Here is a 15,381-nt window from a genome sequence, read left to right as displayed (position 1 = left end):
AAATCCTGCACACCGGTCCTTTAAGGTTTTATAAACGTGTTCTAGTTATCTGCATAATGTCCGATCACTGACAACCCGGCTGACGCTGACCTTGGCACAGGTGTGAATAACAAAATGAGTGATGGTGGAATTCATTTAGCTACTTCAGTTTCAGGGTCCTGCCACACTGTGACACCTGAATATAAAACGGAGCCATTAATGTTATTAGTCACACCTGTGCTTTCTATTACAAGTCATGATGTCCGCTCTGAAAAAAAAAGGCCTATTTCTCCACAGGATTAGCGGGGGACAGATGGCTGTTTCTAAAATTCACCGACCTGCTACATATGCACTACTTGAAAAGCTTTCACATCAAGTGTCTAACCAATTCCCTGGTAACCTTTTAACCTCTCTAAGGTGCGCGTTAATTAACTTTACAGTGAACTATTTCATGGTTATTTTGGTGGCCTCGTGTCACTATAACCTCCCAATAATCCTATTGTGAGTCTCTGTGCTTCTTTTTCTGCAGCAGAAATCTAAGTTTCTCGTCTCTCCACAGGGTGGGCCTGTACCAGCCGTAATCATTATCTAGGCCAAGAGGTCGAACTGAGGCAATGCTCTTATTTGTCACTGTAGCTCAATGTTATCTAAAGCTGTGGGTCAATGCCACCATCTTGTGGATGAACATGTTCAGGTATCTTATTATGGAATGTTTTGTACAGATAATTCGTATATTTCTGCAATGTATTAGCCCATTTCTATTAAAAAATGCTTTTCCCCCCTTAACTTTCTACCTAATGATTGTATTTTCTACTCCACACCCTTCCCATGGATGAAGGCATATTTTCTTTTCTTCTTCCCCTTCAAAGAGTGCCAGTGGGGGTTCCTTGTACCATTGTTTTAGCCGAACAGCATGGCTCCAAAAATGTCCCGTCTGTCCGTCGGTCCAGACTCAACAACTATTATATGAACTTCCACAACATGTTGTAATGACATTCATGGTCCCCAGAGGATGAAGACTTCGTTTTGAACCTTGATCCCTTAACTGTTCATCTAGCACCATCACCGGGTCAACATTATAACATGTCCGATAATTTACTTTATGGTCAAATACCTATACAGAACTAATTATAACATTCCCATTAGCCTTAGTTATAGATTGTGTTTGTGTAGCAAATGTTACCATGTGAACACACTAGATACTTAACACCTTTATGTTAGCATTGCCATTGTGAACATGAAAGACCAAACCTTAAGGTCTCATTGTTTGCCACTTGAGGGCAACAGAAACCAGCTGTAAACACAACTGACACATCATCTTTTAGCTGAACATGTTATTGAACAGTTGTATGTTAGCATTCAGCTCAAAGCACTGTGGCCTAAATACAGTCTGAGAGGTGCTAACATGGCTGCAGTCAGTCAATGAGGGATTTAACCACATAATGGATGCGTTTTATTTAAAAAGGTCAAGTGTGTAAGATTTAGTAGGTAGATAAAGAGCTACAATGCTTATATTTGTTTGATATATATGCAGAGAAGAATTGAATTAGAACAAAAGATTCTGCTCCACATGTATCATAAACCTTTGACTATAAAAATGACTCAATAAAATTGGTTTAGAAATGTAAACGTTAGTAGTATTAGTAGTACAAGTATTTGTTTACAGACCAGTCATGCCTGGTCCAATATGGTGGCCAGTGTGGCGTCTATGTATACGTCTGTAGTTGAGACTAGCAGCTTTGGTTGCTATAATTAAAAAGATGTAAATGTGCTGACTGCAGGCATTCCAGTAGGCTTAAAATGCCGCTAATATGGCTAGTTGGAGGGATTGGAGGGACGTGATCATGAAGGCTGATCATCATGCTTTGTTGATACGGATTTTGAGGAGGCTCAAACAACATATAAAACATTTAATCCATTCCCTAAATTTAAAAAAAGCCTTCCATAAAACATCTGAAGCAGATGTCAGAAAACTGATTAACTTACCGTTTTACAGATTTATTTTTGAAGCAGCATCATATCGCAAACAATGGTTCAACATTTCCAATTGAATGCATCACTACCTTCAAGGTCCCAACACACTGACAGCAGAGCAAAACAAACATTCCTCTTAAAATGCAAAAAACCCCCAAAACAAATAAACAAACAAAAGATCTCTACTAAATGCAAAGAAAGCTCATATCCAGCAAAAAAAACAACAACCCAAAAAAACCCCATGATGTTAATGTTTTAAAGAGCGGAAGTACAGTATTTACAGAACACAGGATTAAAAGCAGACTACTGTACAACTCTTTGCTACATTTACATTCTCACACAGATAGGCTTAATTTCCAGAGTAAAAATAAATACACATCTGATTTCTATTACACAACCTTCAGCATGTCTTAACCCTATTAAAATAATTTCGTAATCATAAAAATCTGATACAGTATATATATATACATACATTTTGATGCAGGTGTGTTTCCTGCAACACACACACACACACACACACACACGCACACACACGCACGCACACACATGCTGTTTTTGCATTCTCTTAAAATTGGACCACTTTCATTCTGAGCCACATATTTGGTCTTTTTACATGCGAGTTTGTATACCGACGATGCATTTCCTACGGCGCTTCTCATTTGAATCTGTTGACCGGGTTTCCAATGAGCTCGGGGCACTGCTCTTCGCCTTTTGCAATCCGGTCGCACTTCCTGAACAGGTCGTAGTTGATTTTGTCAGTTAGGACGCTGTCCTGCTTATACTGCGGGTGCTTCGCGACAAACTCCCTCATCCACTTGGCCATGGTCATCAGCTCGCCTGTTGCACATCAGCAGGATTAAGAGTTATGGCTCAGCGGCGCACAAACAGAAAATCTTGGGGGTTGTGAGAACATTAACTTTTGTCCTTTCATGTAAATTTACCTGAGGCACGTTTCTTGATGAGCTTTAGATAATTCAAAATGGTGCATCTGGTGTCCACATCAACTTCCATGTTTTCCAGATAGCAGTTTAGGATCGGGATAAGCCCTTGGAATACTCCCTCCTGGTGATGAGAAAGACAGAAAGCAGCAATTTATAGATTAAAACAGGACTGAGAGAGTACAGCCACGCTAGCAGCTCTGTGAAGCACAGCAGAGGTTTAAGCTAAATACTTATTAAAGGCCAGTGCTGCAACAAAGGTGGTCTTCACTACAGCACTGATACACATTACAGAATGGGAACACCAGGACAACTTCCCATTATTCCACTTCAGGAGAGAGGACTCGGCCTGGGTACATGGGGCACCAGTTCTACCAGGTGAGCTATAAGGGTGCGACACTGTTATACAGTGAACCTGTGATATTTTCTGGGTCGCTATAATACTGTGAAAATCTCATATCATCGCAACCCTATCACAAACACGCCTAGCCTTGTAGCCACATCGTTTAAATAGTAAAAATATGCTAGTTTTTGTTATTTTACATATTTGTTGCAATTCATTAACAAGTAAAACCAGATAAATAAAACATATATATTCTCTGTATAAGCTCCTTTTAACTAAATTAACGATATCTGTATTAATATTGGACTTTATTTAGATGAAACTACTAAACAATGGTTGCTATGCACCATTTTATTCACATTTCTTTAGTTCTTTTCACCAAGTAAACATATTGTTACTGGGAATATATCTATCTGACTCGGAATTACAATTCAGAGCCTGGCATGAGCAGTTTTAAAATAAATATGTTTAAGTAAATTAAATGAAAATATGTTCAACAGGTATAATATTTACAATGTTAATCATCCTAGTTTAGTCTGCTAGAAGGCTAACATTAGCTAATTAGCACTGAACAAAAAGTTCAGCTGAGGCTACATGAAGAGTCAAGGGATCACCAGAGTTATTCCAAGTAATCCTGATAGGAACATGAATGTCTTTATCAAATTCCAATCACAATCCATCAAACATTATCCGAGACGTTTTACTCAAAACCACAAATGTCAACCTCATGGTGGCGCTAGAGGAAAAGTCACTACAGTCAGTAAGATTCATCCTCTGGGGACTATAAATGTCAAAAGACGTCATGGCAATCCCTCTAATAGTTGTTATTGTAATAGTTGATATGTCAGTTTGTGGTGAAACGTAAATATTATCATCCATTGATCAAGGCTGTTAGCATAACTAAGAAATCAAAAGTCATCAAATGTACGACAATAATCACCTTTCCATTGATGATCGTGTCAATGCTCATCAGCATGTATTCCTCATTACCACCATCAGTCTCCAAGCCGTTCTGAGCAGAACCAGTGCCATCGAGGCCCGGGTTGCAGCCTATTGGTGGAGAATACAAATGTATCAGCTGCTGCTATCTGAGGCATTCAACATAAGCATCAACCTAAAGCGACACTTTTTGTTTTACCCACCTTTAAAGATGTCCTTTCGGAAGTAAAACATGCCCTCCTGGACCGCGTTTCTCTTCTGCGCGACCTTCATGTTTTCATCAACCTAATGAAAGACATACATCATTAGGACCCAAATATCCTACTTCATTAATTAAATATTATCTTATTTTGTGTGGCTGTTTTTTACCTTTGACAAAGGGATCAGAAAGTCCAGCTTATAGGACAAGATCACTCTGGTCAGCAGGACGACAAAGACCACGTACGCAGCGTTTTCAAAGTCAGTTAGCTGAACCTGAAAAATAAAAGCAATAATAAAGCTTAAACTTACGCTTTTTTCTATATTTCTTAAGTCATGTCATTGAATATAAACATAGATTATAACTAAAAGTCTGAGTTAAGTTATGGTGCCGTTGGTTATTACCTCCATGGGGCGGAACTCAACTCTCCAGCCGATATCGGAGTTCGGAGGCGGAGGTTTGAACCTCATCGTCTGCCAGTTGGTCGACTGGAGGTTCTGCAAAAAGACAAGTTTGAATTAATACAAGCTTGCATTGTTTCTTTTACACATGGTTTGCCGTTTTTCTAAGAATGTGCTTAAAAAAGTCCAGTGTGTAGGATTTAGTGGCATCTAGTGGTGTAACTACAGAACTACAGAGGCTGCGAAGAACTATCTAGAGCAGGGGTGTCAAACTGATCCGTAAAAGGGCCGGTGTGGCTGCAGCACACCTGACTTGGTTCATTCAATCAACTGAACTGTCTTCACACAGTCAAAAACTTGCAGCCACACCCACGCTTTAATCAAGGGTGGGTGTGGCTGCAAGTTTTTGTTCCAATCAAGCAAGAGGACACCTGAAATGACTGTGTGAAGACAGTTCAGTTGATTGAATGAACCAAGTCAGGTGTGCTGCTGCATGGTTGGAATGAAAACCTGCAGCCCCACCGGCCCTTTCACGGATCAGTTTGACACCCCTGATCTAGAGTTTGGTTTGTTAAATACGATTCATTCTAAGGTTACAAAAACACAATGGTTCCTATATTCAGGTGATTATACACTAACGAAAACACCTATGACTATTATATTCAATTTATGCCGATAGATTCTTCTAAATGTTACACTCTGGACGTTGGAGGGATACAGAAAAACCTCACCTCAAAGTGATCGGACTCGTTTTCATCATCCAAGTGAATTTTCTCCTCAAAGACAGAGAGCGGATCTCGGATGAAGAGGTGTGCTATGTGTTGGGCCAGCAGCTTGTCAATTCCTATACACAGAAAGCGGATTACTCTTTACTGCACAAGCATCCATTAGTGGAATTGTGACTGAAGGTATATTTCTATTGATGACAGCACGGTTAATACATTTGTATATCAGTTTCTCCAATCTCCAGATGACAGTACCTGCATCGAGCAGCTGCTTGTTGATCTCCTCGTCTATCGTCAAATCAATGTCATTGTACTTCTCGCCACAGCTGGACAGGTAGCTGTCAATTGAATCGTATCTTGACTTGAAGATCCTGTATTTGTTGTTTTTCAACGGCTGCAAAAGGAAAAAGTCATTTTAATGCATTATTGTCAAAATACAAACCTAAAGCCTAAACAGTTTTATTAGTAGTATCTAGGTGGTCACTAGTGGTCACACTGACACTCATTAGTGGTGAGAGAAGCAAGTGTCTGAAATTCTGACTGAATCACTCAATAAGTGGAACACAGAATTAATATGAGAGCTCAAACTAAACAAAGCACATTCCCAGAAATTACTAAAACAAATTAGTTTTATGGTTTTTCAGCTCCGCCTGCTCACCTTTAGCCCACGTTCCTCTTGTGTCCTGTCATCCACCGAGGCAGAGATAACTCCCCAGCGACAATCATTATCTGATACAAAGCCTCTGTAGAAGGGCGAGGCCGCACTCAACGCCATCTGTAACAAGCCATATTTACTATATTTTTATTTAGATTTCAGAACAACAGTGTTTGTTTTAGTCAATCCAGTCTGTTTTCACCGTAACTTTTTATCTGTCAATATCTTATGCTCATAGTTACTTTCTAAATATTTGATTTGATTAATAGATAATAAGTTATATTAGTGTCCAGCTGAAGAAGAGGTCAGGTAAATAATCATAATATATGGCAGGAAGCACATGTTTTATTTATCCACTCACCACTATAGGGCAGAATGTCGCTAGCTGGTCATAAAGGTATCTTGCCTCATCAATGCTGCAAGCTTGGAATGTCACCTGCAAAAGCATCATAAAAAAAGAGGCTGAAGTACATTTATAACTCACTTATTGGGATTATAAAGCTGCAGTTACTGAAAGGCAAAATAGTCCAGGTTACACCATCTTTATTACATCACTGTTTGAAAACAAAAGGCAACAAAGACTCTGTTCGTTCAGTACCTGGAGACAGCAGTTGCCCATGCCAAAGCCCATGGCGTCCATGTAGATATGATCAGGCAGAGCCGCCCTCGCAGATTCACCATCATCCTCAGGAAACTCCTCCACAAATGGAGAGGGAGTGCACTTGTCTTTGAAGACTGAAACACAAAAAGGAATAGTGTTGTATTTATTTATAAGTCTGAGAGGCAAATGAAATACATCAAAACCTTTAAAGTCCAACTGAAATCACATTTAGTCATCTTTTAGTCATGTTTTAATTATATATGGGAAAATATGAGAAATGCTTTCTTTTTGGATGGCCATGTGGATGGCCGGCTGCCAGAGTGCGGGTGATACACCGAAAGGAATGAGAGATAAGGTAAAACCTGCACTGTAGTGTTCAGGTCATGGTCAGACAGTGTGGTGTTAGTGGTACTGAACAGTAAGGAAAACACCAACATCTAATCAAACCAAAGTGACATTTACAGGTATGTTTAAATATTACTGTTTAATGTTACTGTTGCCGCAGCTAATTAGCTAACCAGCCTGAAGTTAGCAATGCATTTTTCCCTGGTAAAGCTTTGGTTTAGTTCGATAAGGAAAGCAGGAAAGCTAATGTTATGTTAATGTATGAGGCTGCTGTCTGGCTAATTCAGTCGAACACTGCTGCTTTATGTAAGGATTTAATTTGCTGCATCGAAATAAAGTCAACTTCTACGCCGACGAAGAACTAATGATATTCTGTCAAAGTAATGCAAAGCTTAAATGTATTTAATTTTTTCGGTTTCTGATTTTTTCTCAAAGGAGAAGAGATGACAGGTGATTTACAGAGCAGATGTTAATGCTGTAGCAGACAAACAAAATGTAATTTAATTTCAGTTGGACTTACTTGGCACATTAATCGCGACTTTCTCTCCTCTTCTGTGACGTATGTTTCTGGTAAGGGTGCTGAAAAAGCAAATCCACACATACATGCAGTCAAGTATAAGCAAAGGAAGGAACACGCATGTATCGTCCGACTGGCACCTACAGTTAACAATAAGCCAAGAAGAAAACCATCACACCCGCATACTACAGCCTGACTGATGCTGGATTTTTTTCAAGATGAAACCGAATTAAGAACAACTTAATTGTTTATAGCCTCTATAATAATCTGTTTAATTATTAGCTGTTTCTGCTCATCATGACCAAAGGAGGCAATAATCCTGCAATTTATTTGTAAATTGATGTTTTTTTTTTAAGATTAAAAACGATATCAGTGAACAACCACACATATGCACGCTGTCCTGAAGTCAGAAGCAAGAAGCCTACCTGAATCTCGGGTGTCTGTTGATGGCTTCATCTGGGAAAAACAGTGACTTGGACACTCCCTTTTCAACAGGGGTCGGCCGGTGCTCTGGTTTGGTAAAACCTGGGCAACCTAACCTAAACAAAGGATCAAAACAAACATACAACTAGTATTATATGGCTGCAACTAATAACTGTTGTTATCAATGATTATTGATTAAGAATTATTATCTCAGTTAACTTGATTGATTTGTCTCAAAAACAGAGAAAAACACTAATAATACTTTTTCAAGATCTGTTTGGACAATATTAAAATGTCTTGTTTCGTCTGCCCAGCAGTCCAAAACTCAAAGATATGCAGTTTGTACTCAAGTATAGAGAGAAGTAGAACTGTGTATTAGCAAGAATCTGGCAACACGATATGCATCATGATTCAGGGGTACCTAGCAATTACACACAGAAATCAATACAGTGTCTTTGAGAACCAATACAATATGACAAAACAAATGATCACAATACAATATTATTAGATATTTTCTTACACCCCTAGAGAAAAGCATCAAATACGATAGAAAACTAAAATCAGATGCTAGGGAAAAACTGAGATGATAAATCCACACTAACGTTTGTTGCCAATTAAATTCTGTCGATCAATTAATCAACTAATTGTTGAAGCTCTAAAATATTATGATGACAATTAAATTACGTTTTTGTTGCCAACACTGTTAAATGCACTCAAACACTGTTTCAAAAGGTAAAGGCACTTTATTTAAGTCAATATTGTGAACTTATAAAATCCATAAAACATCCTGCATACAACGGCCGGGCTGTAGATCAAACTATGGACTATGGTTTGTTTTTGGTTTGTTCTTATCTCCACTAACAATTATTACAGATGGTTAAAGTACCTTGGAAATGAGGTGATGGTGCAGAGGGTTTCATTCGGGTTCAGGACCGATGAGGCCTCTCGTCGTCTCTTCCCCATGTTGCCCTCCACGGTGTTGAACTCTGACATGGTCCCGCCGTACGGCTGCCCTGGAGTTCCTTCAATCATGTAGCTGCCATACTCTGGTCTCCAAAGCGTGGGGTGACTGCAAAACACATAAAAAGTGTTGTGTGAAACATTTTGCTTTTATTAGGTCCGCAAGGAAACGCCCTGGTCTCCGTATCACAATGACCTTTCTGATTAAATAAACTGACCGCTCTTCTCTTTATCGTATGTCAGCCATAATCTTGGCAGGGCAGACGAACGCGACGTATTTGTGCTCCAGAGCGTGCTCTTTGGTGTGTGCGACAGAGGGGCAGTAATGAGGAATGCATCGGCTCTACTATTCCCACTGCCACTGGTATTTCCCCGGGGTGAAGTTGGCTCCACAGATTTAGACCGACGTCATGGACAGCGTGCAAGCATAACACTCATGAGCTTGTACAAACACATTTACACCGCCGGCAGAGAATTCCTCTTTTTTAAAGAAATGTCACTACAGTTAACAGCACGGCATTCCCAGGAGAGGCTCTGATTAATATCCCGGACAGATCTCCTGACAACCTCACTTCACCTCTACATTTGTGTGGTTTTAGGTATTTAACTTGTGAAAAAAGGGTTTAAATCACTTTTTTAGATTTAGATTTCTGTTTGATTTTGAATGCACACTTGCCTAAATAAAATTCCTGCAGCTCTCTGATGTTCTAGGAATGTTATATACATATAAAAAGATATAATTATGTTAATAAATATAAATAATGGGGAGGGTATAACGAAGAGTGAATCTCCTCTGGGACACAGTGGGCCTTAAATATTAAATTCAGAAGTTTGAAACCAACAAACAACAAGAGCTGAACTCGGGATGGGGAATCATTATTTTGTGTCTGTAAAACAGCACCTAATGATTGACAGTGAGAATGAGGAAACAAAAACTGGTCTAACCTAAGGAAGAACTCATCACAAAGTCTCTTTTGCACACAACCCTGTTTTTCCAGATTACCTGGGAGGAGATGTATGTGACAATGCAACTTGTGAGATTCTTAAAACTGATGCTCAAATAAAAACTTAAGTAAAGACTTGTTTACGTGTCAACATTGTGTTTGAAGGGATCGGACTTGTTTGACTAGTTGACGAGTGTGCTGCACATGAGCAAACGCACACAGGACCTGTATGTCAGTCGCCTTATGTAATATGAATGAAAAATGAACGGTGACTTTGGTAGTCAAATTGACCGTCAGCGGCATTTGGACCTGCAGGCAAATTCAGTACGTGGCAACAAGAAAGGGGCAGTTTGACTACAGGGCAACGCTGCCTGAGTCCTTAAAGTTGGGAAAAAAGAAAATATGAGAGAAAAGCTAAAAAAAAAAAAAAATATATATATATATACACATCTTTGTGTAACAGAAATTTATATAACTTTTCTCACCATTTGCTGCAAAAATGTCTCTTTGGATCCCTCAGTGGGACCACCAGGTTAGAGACCGCACTCTATATTAGTCGTTAGGAGGATCTATTGGCAGAACTGGATATAATATTCATAGGTATGTTTTCATTAGTGTATAAACACCCGAATATAAGAAAAGTTGTGTTTTTGTTACCTTAACATGAAACGTTTATTTCTACAGAATGAGTGGGTCCTACCTTACAGAGGCCGCAATGTTTAACCGCCATGTTTCTACAGCAGCCCAGAAGGGACAAACAGAACACTGGCTCTAGTTCAGGGTGTTTTTTTTGCAGCCATTGTTTTTTTCCTGCAACCACATGACTAGATGCCACTAGTGTGCAAAGATGTGCACTGCTACATGCTTTATGTCTGATTAAAGGGTCTGTTCATGCTGAAGTTGAGTGACGCTCTTCTAATAAATACCAGGTTGATTTGTTTTCATGTGGGGTGTCGTTGTTTGAGTTAGCCACGAAAATAAAGTGCAGAAGAGTAACCGGAGAGTTCGACAACAACAACAACAACAAACAAAAAAAACCAAATGGTTGAATATCCAGCAGCTGAAGAGCATCCGCTTTGTTTGTATGTTTTACAAAAACAACCCTTAACTTAGCAGCTACAGGAGTTCATCTCAGGATCATATTGGGGTTTATTTCTCCTTTCGCTGTTCATGTTTATATTTTTGCATCAACAGGATCAAACAGGATCCGTTTACTCCTGAGAAAGTCTCACCAACCAAAATAAAACAGTGTGGGTGTTTAGTGACTTTAGTGATAACAGAACAAATACCAGTGTAAGTGATGCATGTTGATTTACCTTTTATACAGAGTCTTATCTCTACTTATTAATGATGAATGACATCTTTCAACGAGATGGAATCTAAATCATTATCGGCCACTCAATAGCTCATTGTGATCCAAAACAAACCATCATACTAACAGCAGCACTGCCACAGCTGATGGTATTTGAGGTGTGGCTATTTTATTAAATGCCATTGAGATTAAGAATCTAAGTGTTTCTATTTCTGAATATTACTTCTAGGAAGAAAACTTTGGCTTGAACCACGTATGTTGTTGTATTGGGGGGAGGAAGGAAACAAGATTGAAGCCAAAAAAATAATATGATAAAAATTATCATAATAAATTCCTCCTTTAAAACTAGACCATATAAAGAGAGTTAGATCACTGGTTCTAACTATGGTCTGTGTGCCACCGGTGGTTTGCACGCTCTGAAATATTTTATTTAAATAAATTCATTAAAAACATACAATACCATCAAAATACTAAAACATTTCTAATGAAAATACTGAAAGTATGAGATCACTGAAATGTTATTGAAAATAAGTTTGTAATATTTTAATATCAACCTGCTGTGTAGCGCACATACATGCAAGATTAATTAAGCGCCAAATGTGATGGCGAGATAGTAAACTGAATGAATGAATGAATGGTTCACAAAGAGCGCAATCATGGATCCAAACAGGAACTTTTGGGTACTTTTGTGACCAGGAGGAACCCTTTCCACCAAATTAGCTCTGACTCTTGAACCAGTTGTGTTCAGGCTTCAACAGTCAACAATTACATCTTTTAATCCATCAGATATTCAGCTGAAGGAATGTGGAGACATAACTTACTTGGGGTTTATGTTTTCACCCTGGTCTTGGAGAGTTTCCAAAACATCTCCACCATTCAGGACAAGTCGAACCTTTTCGTCCTTGTCATCCATCTCCACCAACATGTACTCAACCTAAAAGTAAAGTAAAAAAAAAAAAAGCAAAAACAGGAAACATCATCAATCCACGGTCACAAACACTGCATCACATCCACTGTTTCATTCATTCAATGTACTCTTCTTACTTCTAAATCAGGCTTTTCAATCCATGCTAGACTACAGCACAAAGCAGACGTTTTCAAGATCAGACTGGGACGCCATCACATCAATTCCAATTCATCAGTTATGTTTCCTTGACTTTGACTCTGCTACCCTGTAATCCCCTGTCTGAAAGAGGGATTAATCTATAACAACAGCATTCCACATTGTTCGAAATGAAAACACTTTGTTCAAGCTGTAGCACACTGAAGTTTTTGCGGGCTGGTGGCGGGCAAAAAACTACAAACAAAAAAAAAAAAACGGAGCGAAGATCTGAACAGGCAAGCGGACATATCTTATGTTGTAAAGCAAGCTTTATGTGAAAGTTTACTCATCAGTGAGTGACCTCCTGGATTATTAATATTAAATAGACAGTTACTAGGAAACTGAATTAGTTGCCATACTCCTACTCATACTGTTAAACATGTGCTTTTAGTTAGGGAGTGAATTATTCTTTAGTCACATTATTGTGAAATATTTAGACTTTGTACCAGACACTAGTGCTGTTATTATAGATTCATCCAATAATAAATAAAATAAAACTGTTTTCATTTGTAACCAATAACAACAGGTTTGACTATCACAGCTTACATACAGACATTATGAACTGTAGTATACTGGAAACATGTCAATGACAGCAACCTGTGTAAATATTCTTACAGTATTACACATCAGTGCTGCACAATATGGTAAAAAAAATATTAAGATTATTTTGACATATAATGTGAATAATGTGGGAATGGCCTTTTATGCAACACACGTGTAATTTTCACTACACAAATCTATTAAAATCATCCGTGAAATGTGACATTTCTGGGGGGTCTGTGCCAAACAAACATGTTTTCTTAAATTTCTTCTTTAAAAACAATATTTGTAGCACAGAGCATCTCTCCAGCACCAAAAGTACTTCTTTATAACGCTGTTTTATCACATATTTGACCTTTCATCAAAGCAATGCAGCTCTTGCAATTTGCATATCGCAGTTTAGACAATATTGAAAAGCTTATTCCTGCAGTGACAGAAAGAAAAACAGGGTAAGACTGTGCAGGATTGCATCATACACGACCCTCACCAAGACTGACAGAAGAGGCATGAACAGGCAGCACTTTACACACGTTAGTTGGTTCATTTTAAGTAATAATTAAAAACAAAAAGCTACATTTCTTACCTCATCGCCCCATTTCAACACATCTTTCTGACGCTCCTTCACCTTGTTGTAGATGTTGAGGAACTGAATGATGCCGTGCTTTCTGATGTGGTCGGCATACTTCTTGGTTTCTTCCCAGTTCAGTGGAGAGCCCTGTGACAGTAAACCCATCGCACAGACGAGGCTGCTGCTTTTTTTATTTTAATTTATTTATTATATATATGTATGAACTTGCACGCCGAGCGTTAGCTAGCTAGCTACTTTGTCCAACTCGCACGGAGCTAGCATGAAGTCCGGGTCCGAACAAATGAAAGCGGCCGAGCTCCGGGTCCTCCTCGGCGGGTGCCGTCAGGGTGACTCACAGGCTGAAGTGTGGAGGCTCTCGGTGCTGTGGAGCGGCGTGTCCTGTCGGTAACCTTAGCCGGGCATCCAAGAAGAAGCAGGCCCCGCTGCTCATCACTTGCTAATTGTCTTGAGTTAGCTCGATAAAGCTCAAACCCCGGGAGCTGATGTATCTGTCACCCCGAGGAGGAAGAGGAGGAAGAGGAGGAGGAGGAGGAGGGAGAAACAAACCCCTCACGGAGTTAGTCAGTGCTCCTCCTGTTACCGAGCTCGGACACGGAGGCTGTTAACGTTGCGGCTCTGTGACGGAATGACAGCGAGGAGTTGAACCGGTAGGTCGTTGTTCCCAATTCAATCTGCTTCCCAGAGTTGGTGTGTGTGTGTGTCTGTGTGTGTGTTTGTGTGTGTGTGTGTGTGTCTGTGTTGCATATGAACGTGCTGCCAACACACGTGATGTCGTCAGGCGGAGCGTAGAGCGTGGTGAGGTCACTATGACTCAGCATTCTTCGCTCGCTCGGCTCCTCCCACTGACCCGTCGATCAGGTGGCGGTGCTGCGTTCAGGGGCTGTTAGCAAGTGTGAAATGTGAAAAATGTGATAGAGTGGGGATATATTTTGCTTCTTTTTTTTTACGCAAATAAAATTCACTATATAGCCCTGGTGTTAGTTGCCAAATGGAAAAGGACAAATGCATAAAGGAAGGGAGGAAAAAGATCATTTTATAGCTTCACGTTTTCTCTTCCCAGTTTCAAATGTGCATTTAAACTTTCAATTTTAGCATTTTTTACTTTCCACTTCAGGGATTGTCATTTCACATCCATTTATAATGTCAGTATCCAATTCCCTTTTTCAATTGTTTTTCTGTTTAACATTTTCATTATGATCTGTTTGGTCTGAGTAGTACAATTGCATAATAGTTTCCCCTTTTAATTTTAATTCTGGGTAAAATTTGATGTTCTCATATAGCTTATTTTGTCCAACACCCCGTAATTCAATTTACATGGATATATGGCACCAAATGGTGACATTTGAGAAGCTGGGACCAAAGAGTGTTTGACATTTTTTTTTTGACAAATTTCTTTTTCTGAATTGAACTGTTGTCAAGTAGCCTACCTATCTTTTGACTGACGAATCAGTTAATCAACTAATTATTTCTGTAGTTGTAACTCTCTTAATCTTCTTAGACACTGGTGAAGATTTGAGAAAGGCGAGGTAAATGTATCACAAATAATAATTGTTTGAGCAAAATCTGCCATAAGGAATTCACTGCTTGTAAAACCCCAACTCAAATCAGTGTTTGAAAAAAAGCACATTTGTTAATATGGCAATTTAATTGATTTAGGACACAGTATGTAAGCTGTTCATAGTTCAACTTTTAAACCTTAGATTGATTGATAAAACTGATATTGCCCGCCAGAATATGACAGCATGACGCAGCCATGTGCTGTTTTGTTTTTGTTTTTTTTTGTTTTGTCACGATCCCAAAGCATAGTTGGTATCTTGTCTTATCAGTTCCAACCACAAATGAATGAGTCATGTTTATGACTATATTATGGCTACCAACTTATCAGCAGCACTAGA

The 15,381-nt window shown here is 39.1% G+C and overlaps 1 protein-coding gene across 1 annotated transcript; it reads right to left on the bottom strand.

The window, feature by feature from the left end:
• Window positions 1–1,961: 1,961 nt before the first annotated feature.
• On the bottom strand, window positions 1,962–14,231 carry gclc (glutamate-cysteine ligase, catalytic subunit). The gene is made up of 16 exons (XM_051417091.1): window positions 13,481–14,231; window positions 12,077–12,189; window positions 8,926–9,108; window positions 8,042–8,155; window positions 7,620–7,678; window positions 6,752–6,888; window positions 6,515–6,589; window positions 6,157–6,273; window positions 5,754–5,892; window positions 5,505–5,617; window positions 4,777–4,869; window positions 4,543–4,647; window positions 4,377–4,458; window positions 4,175–4,284; window positions 2,895–3,015; window positions 1,962–2,790 (listed from the first exon to the last, which is right to left on the bottom strand). The coding sequence occupies exons 1-16, from the start codon at window positions 13,628–13,630 to the stop codon at window positions 2,609–2,611; spliced, it is 1,893 nt and encodes a 630-aa protein (XP_051273051.1). The 5' UTR covers window positions 13,631–14,231; the 3' UTR covers window positions 1,962–2,608.
• Between the last annotated feature and the right edge of the window lie 1,150 nt (window positions 14,232–15,381).

This window comes from Dicentrarchus labrax, unplaced genomic scaffold (assembly GCF_905237075.1).
Source record: "Dicentrarchus labrax unplaced genomic scaffold, dlabrax2021, whole genome shotgun sequence".
Taxonomy (NCBI): domain Eukaryota; kingdom Metazoa; phylum Chordata; class Actinopteri; family Moronidae; genus Dicentrarchus; species Dicentrarchus labrax.
Note: the sequence above shows the minus strand (reverse complement) of the source record. Positions and strands in the feature narration are given on the sequence as shown.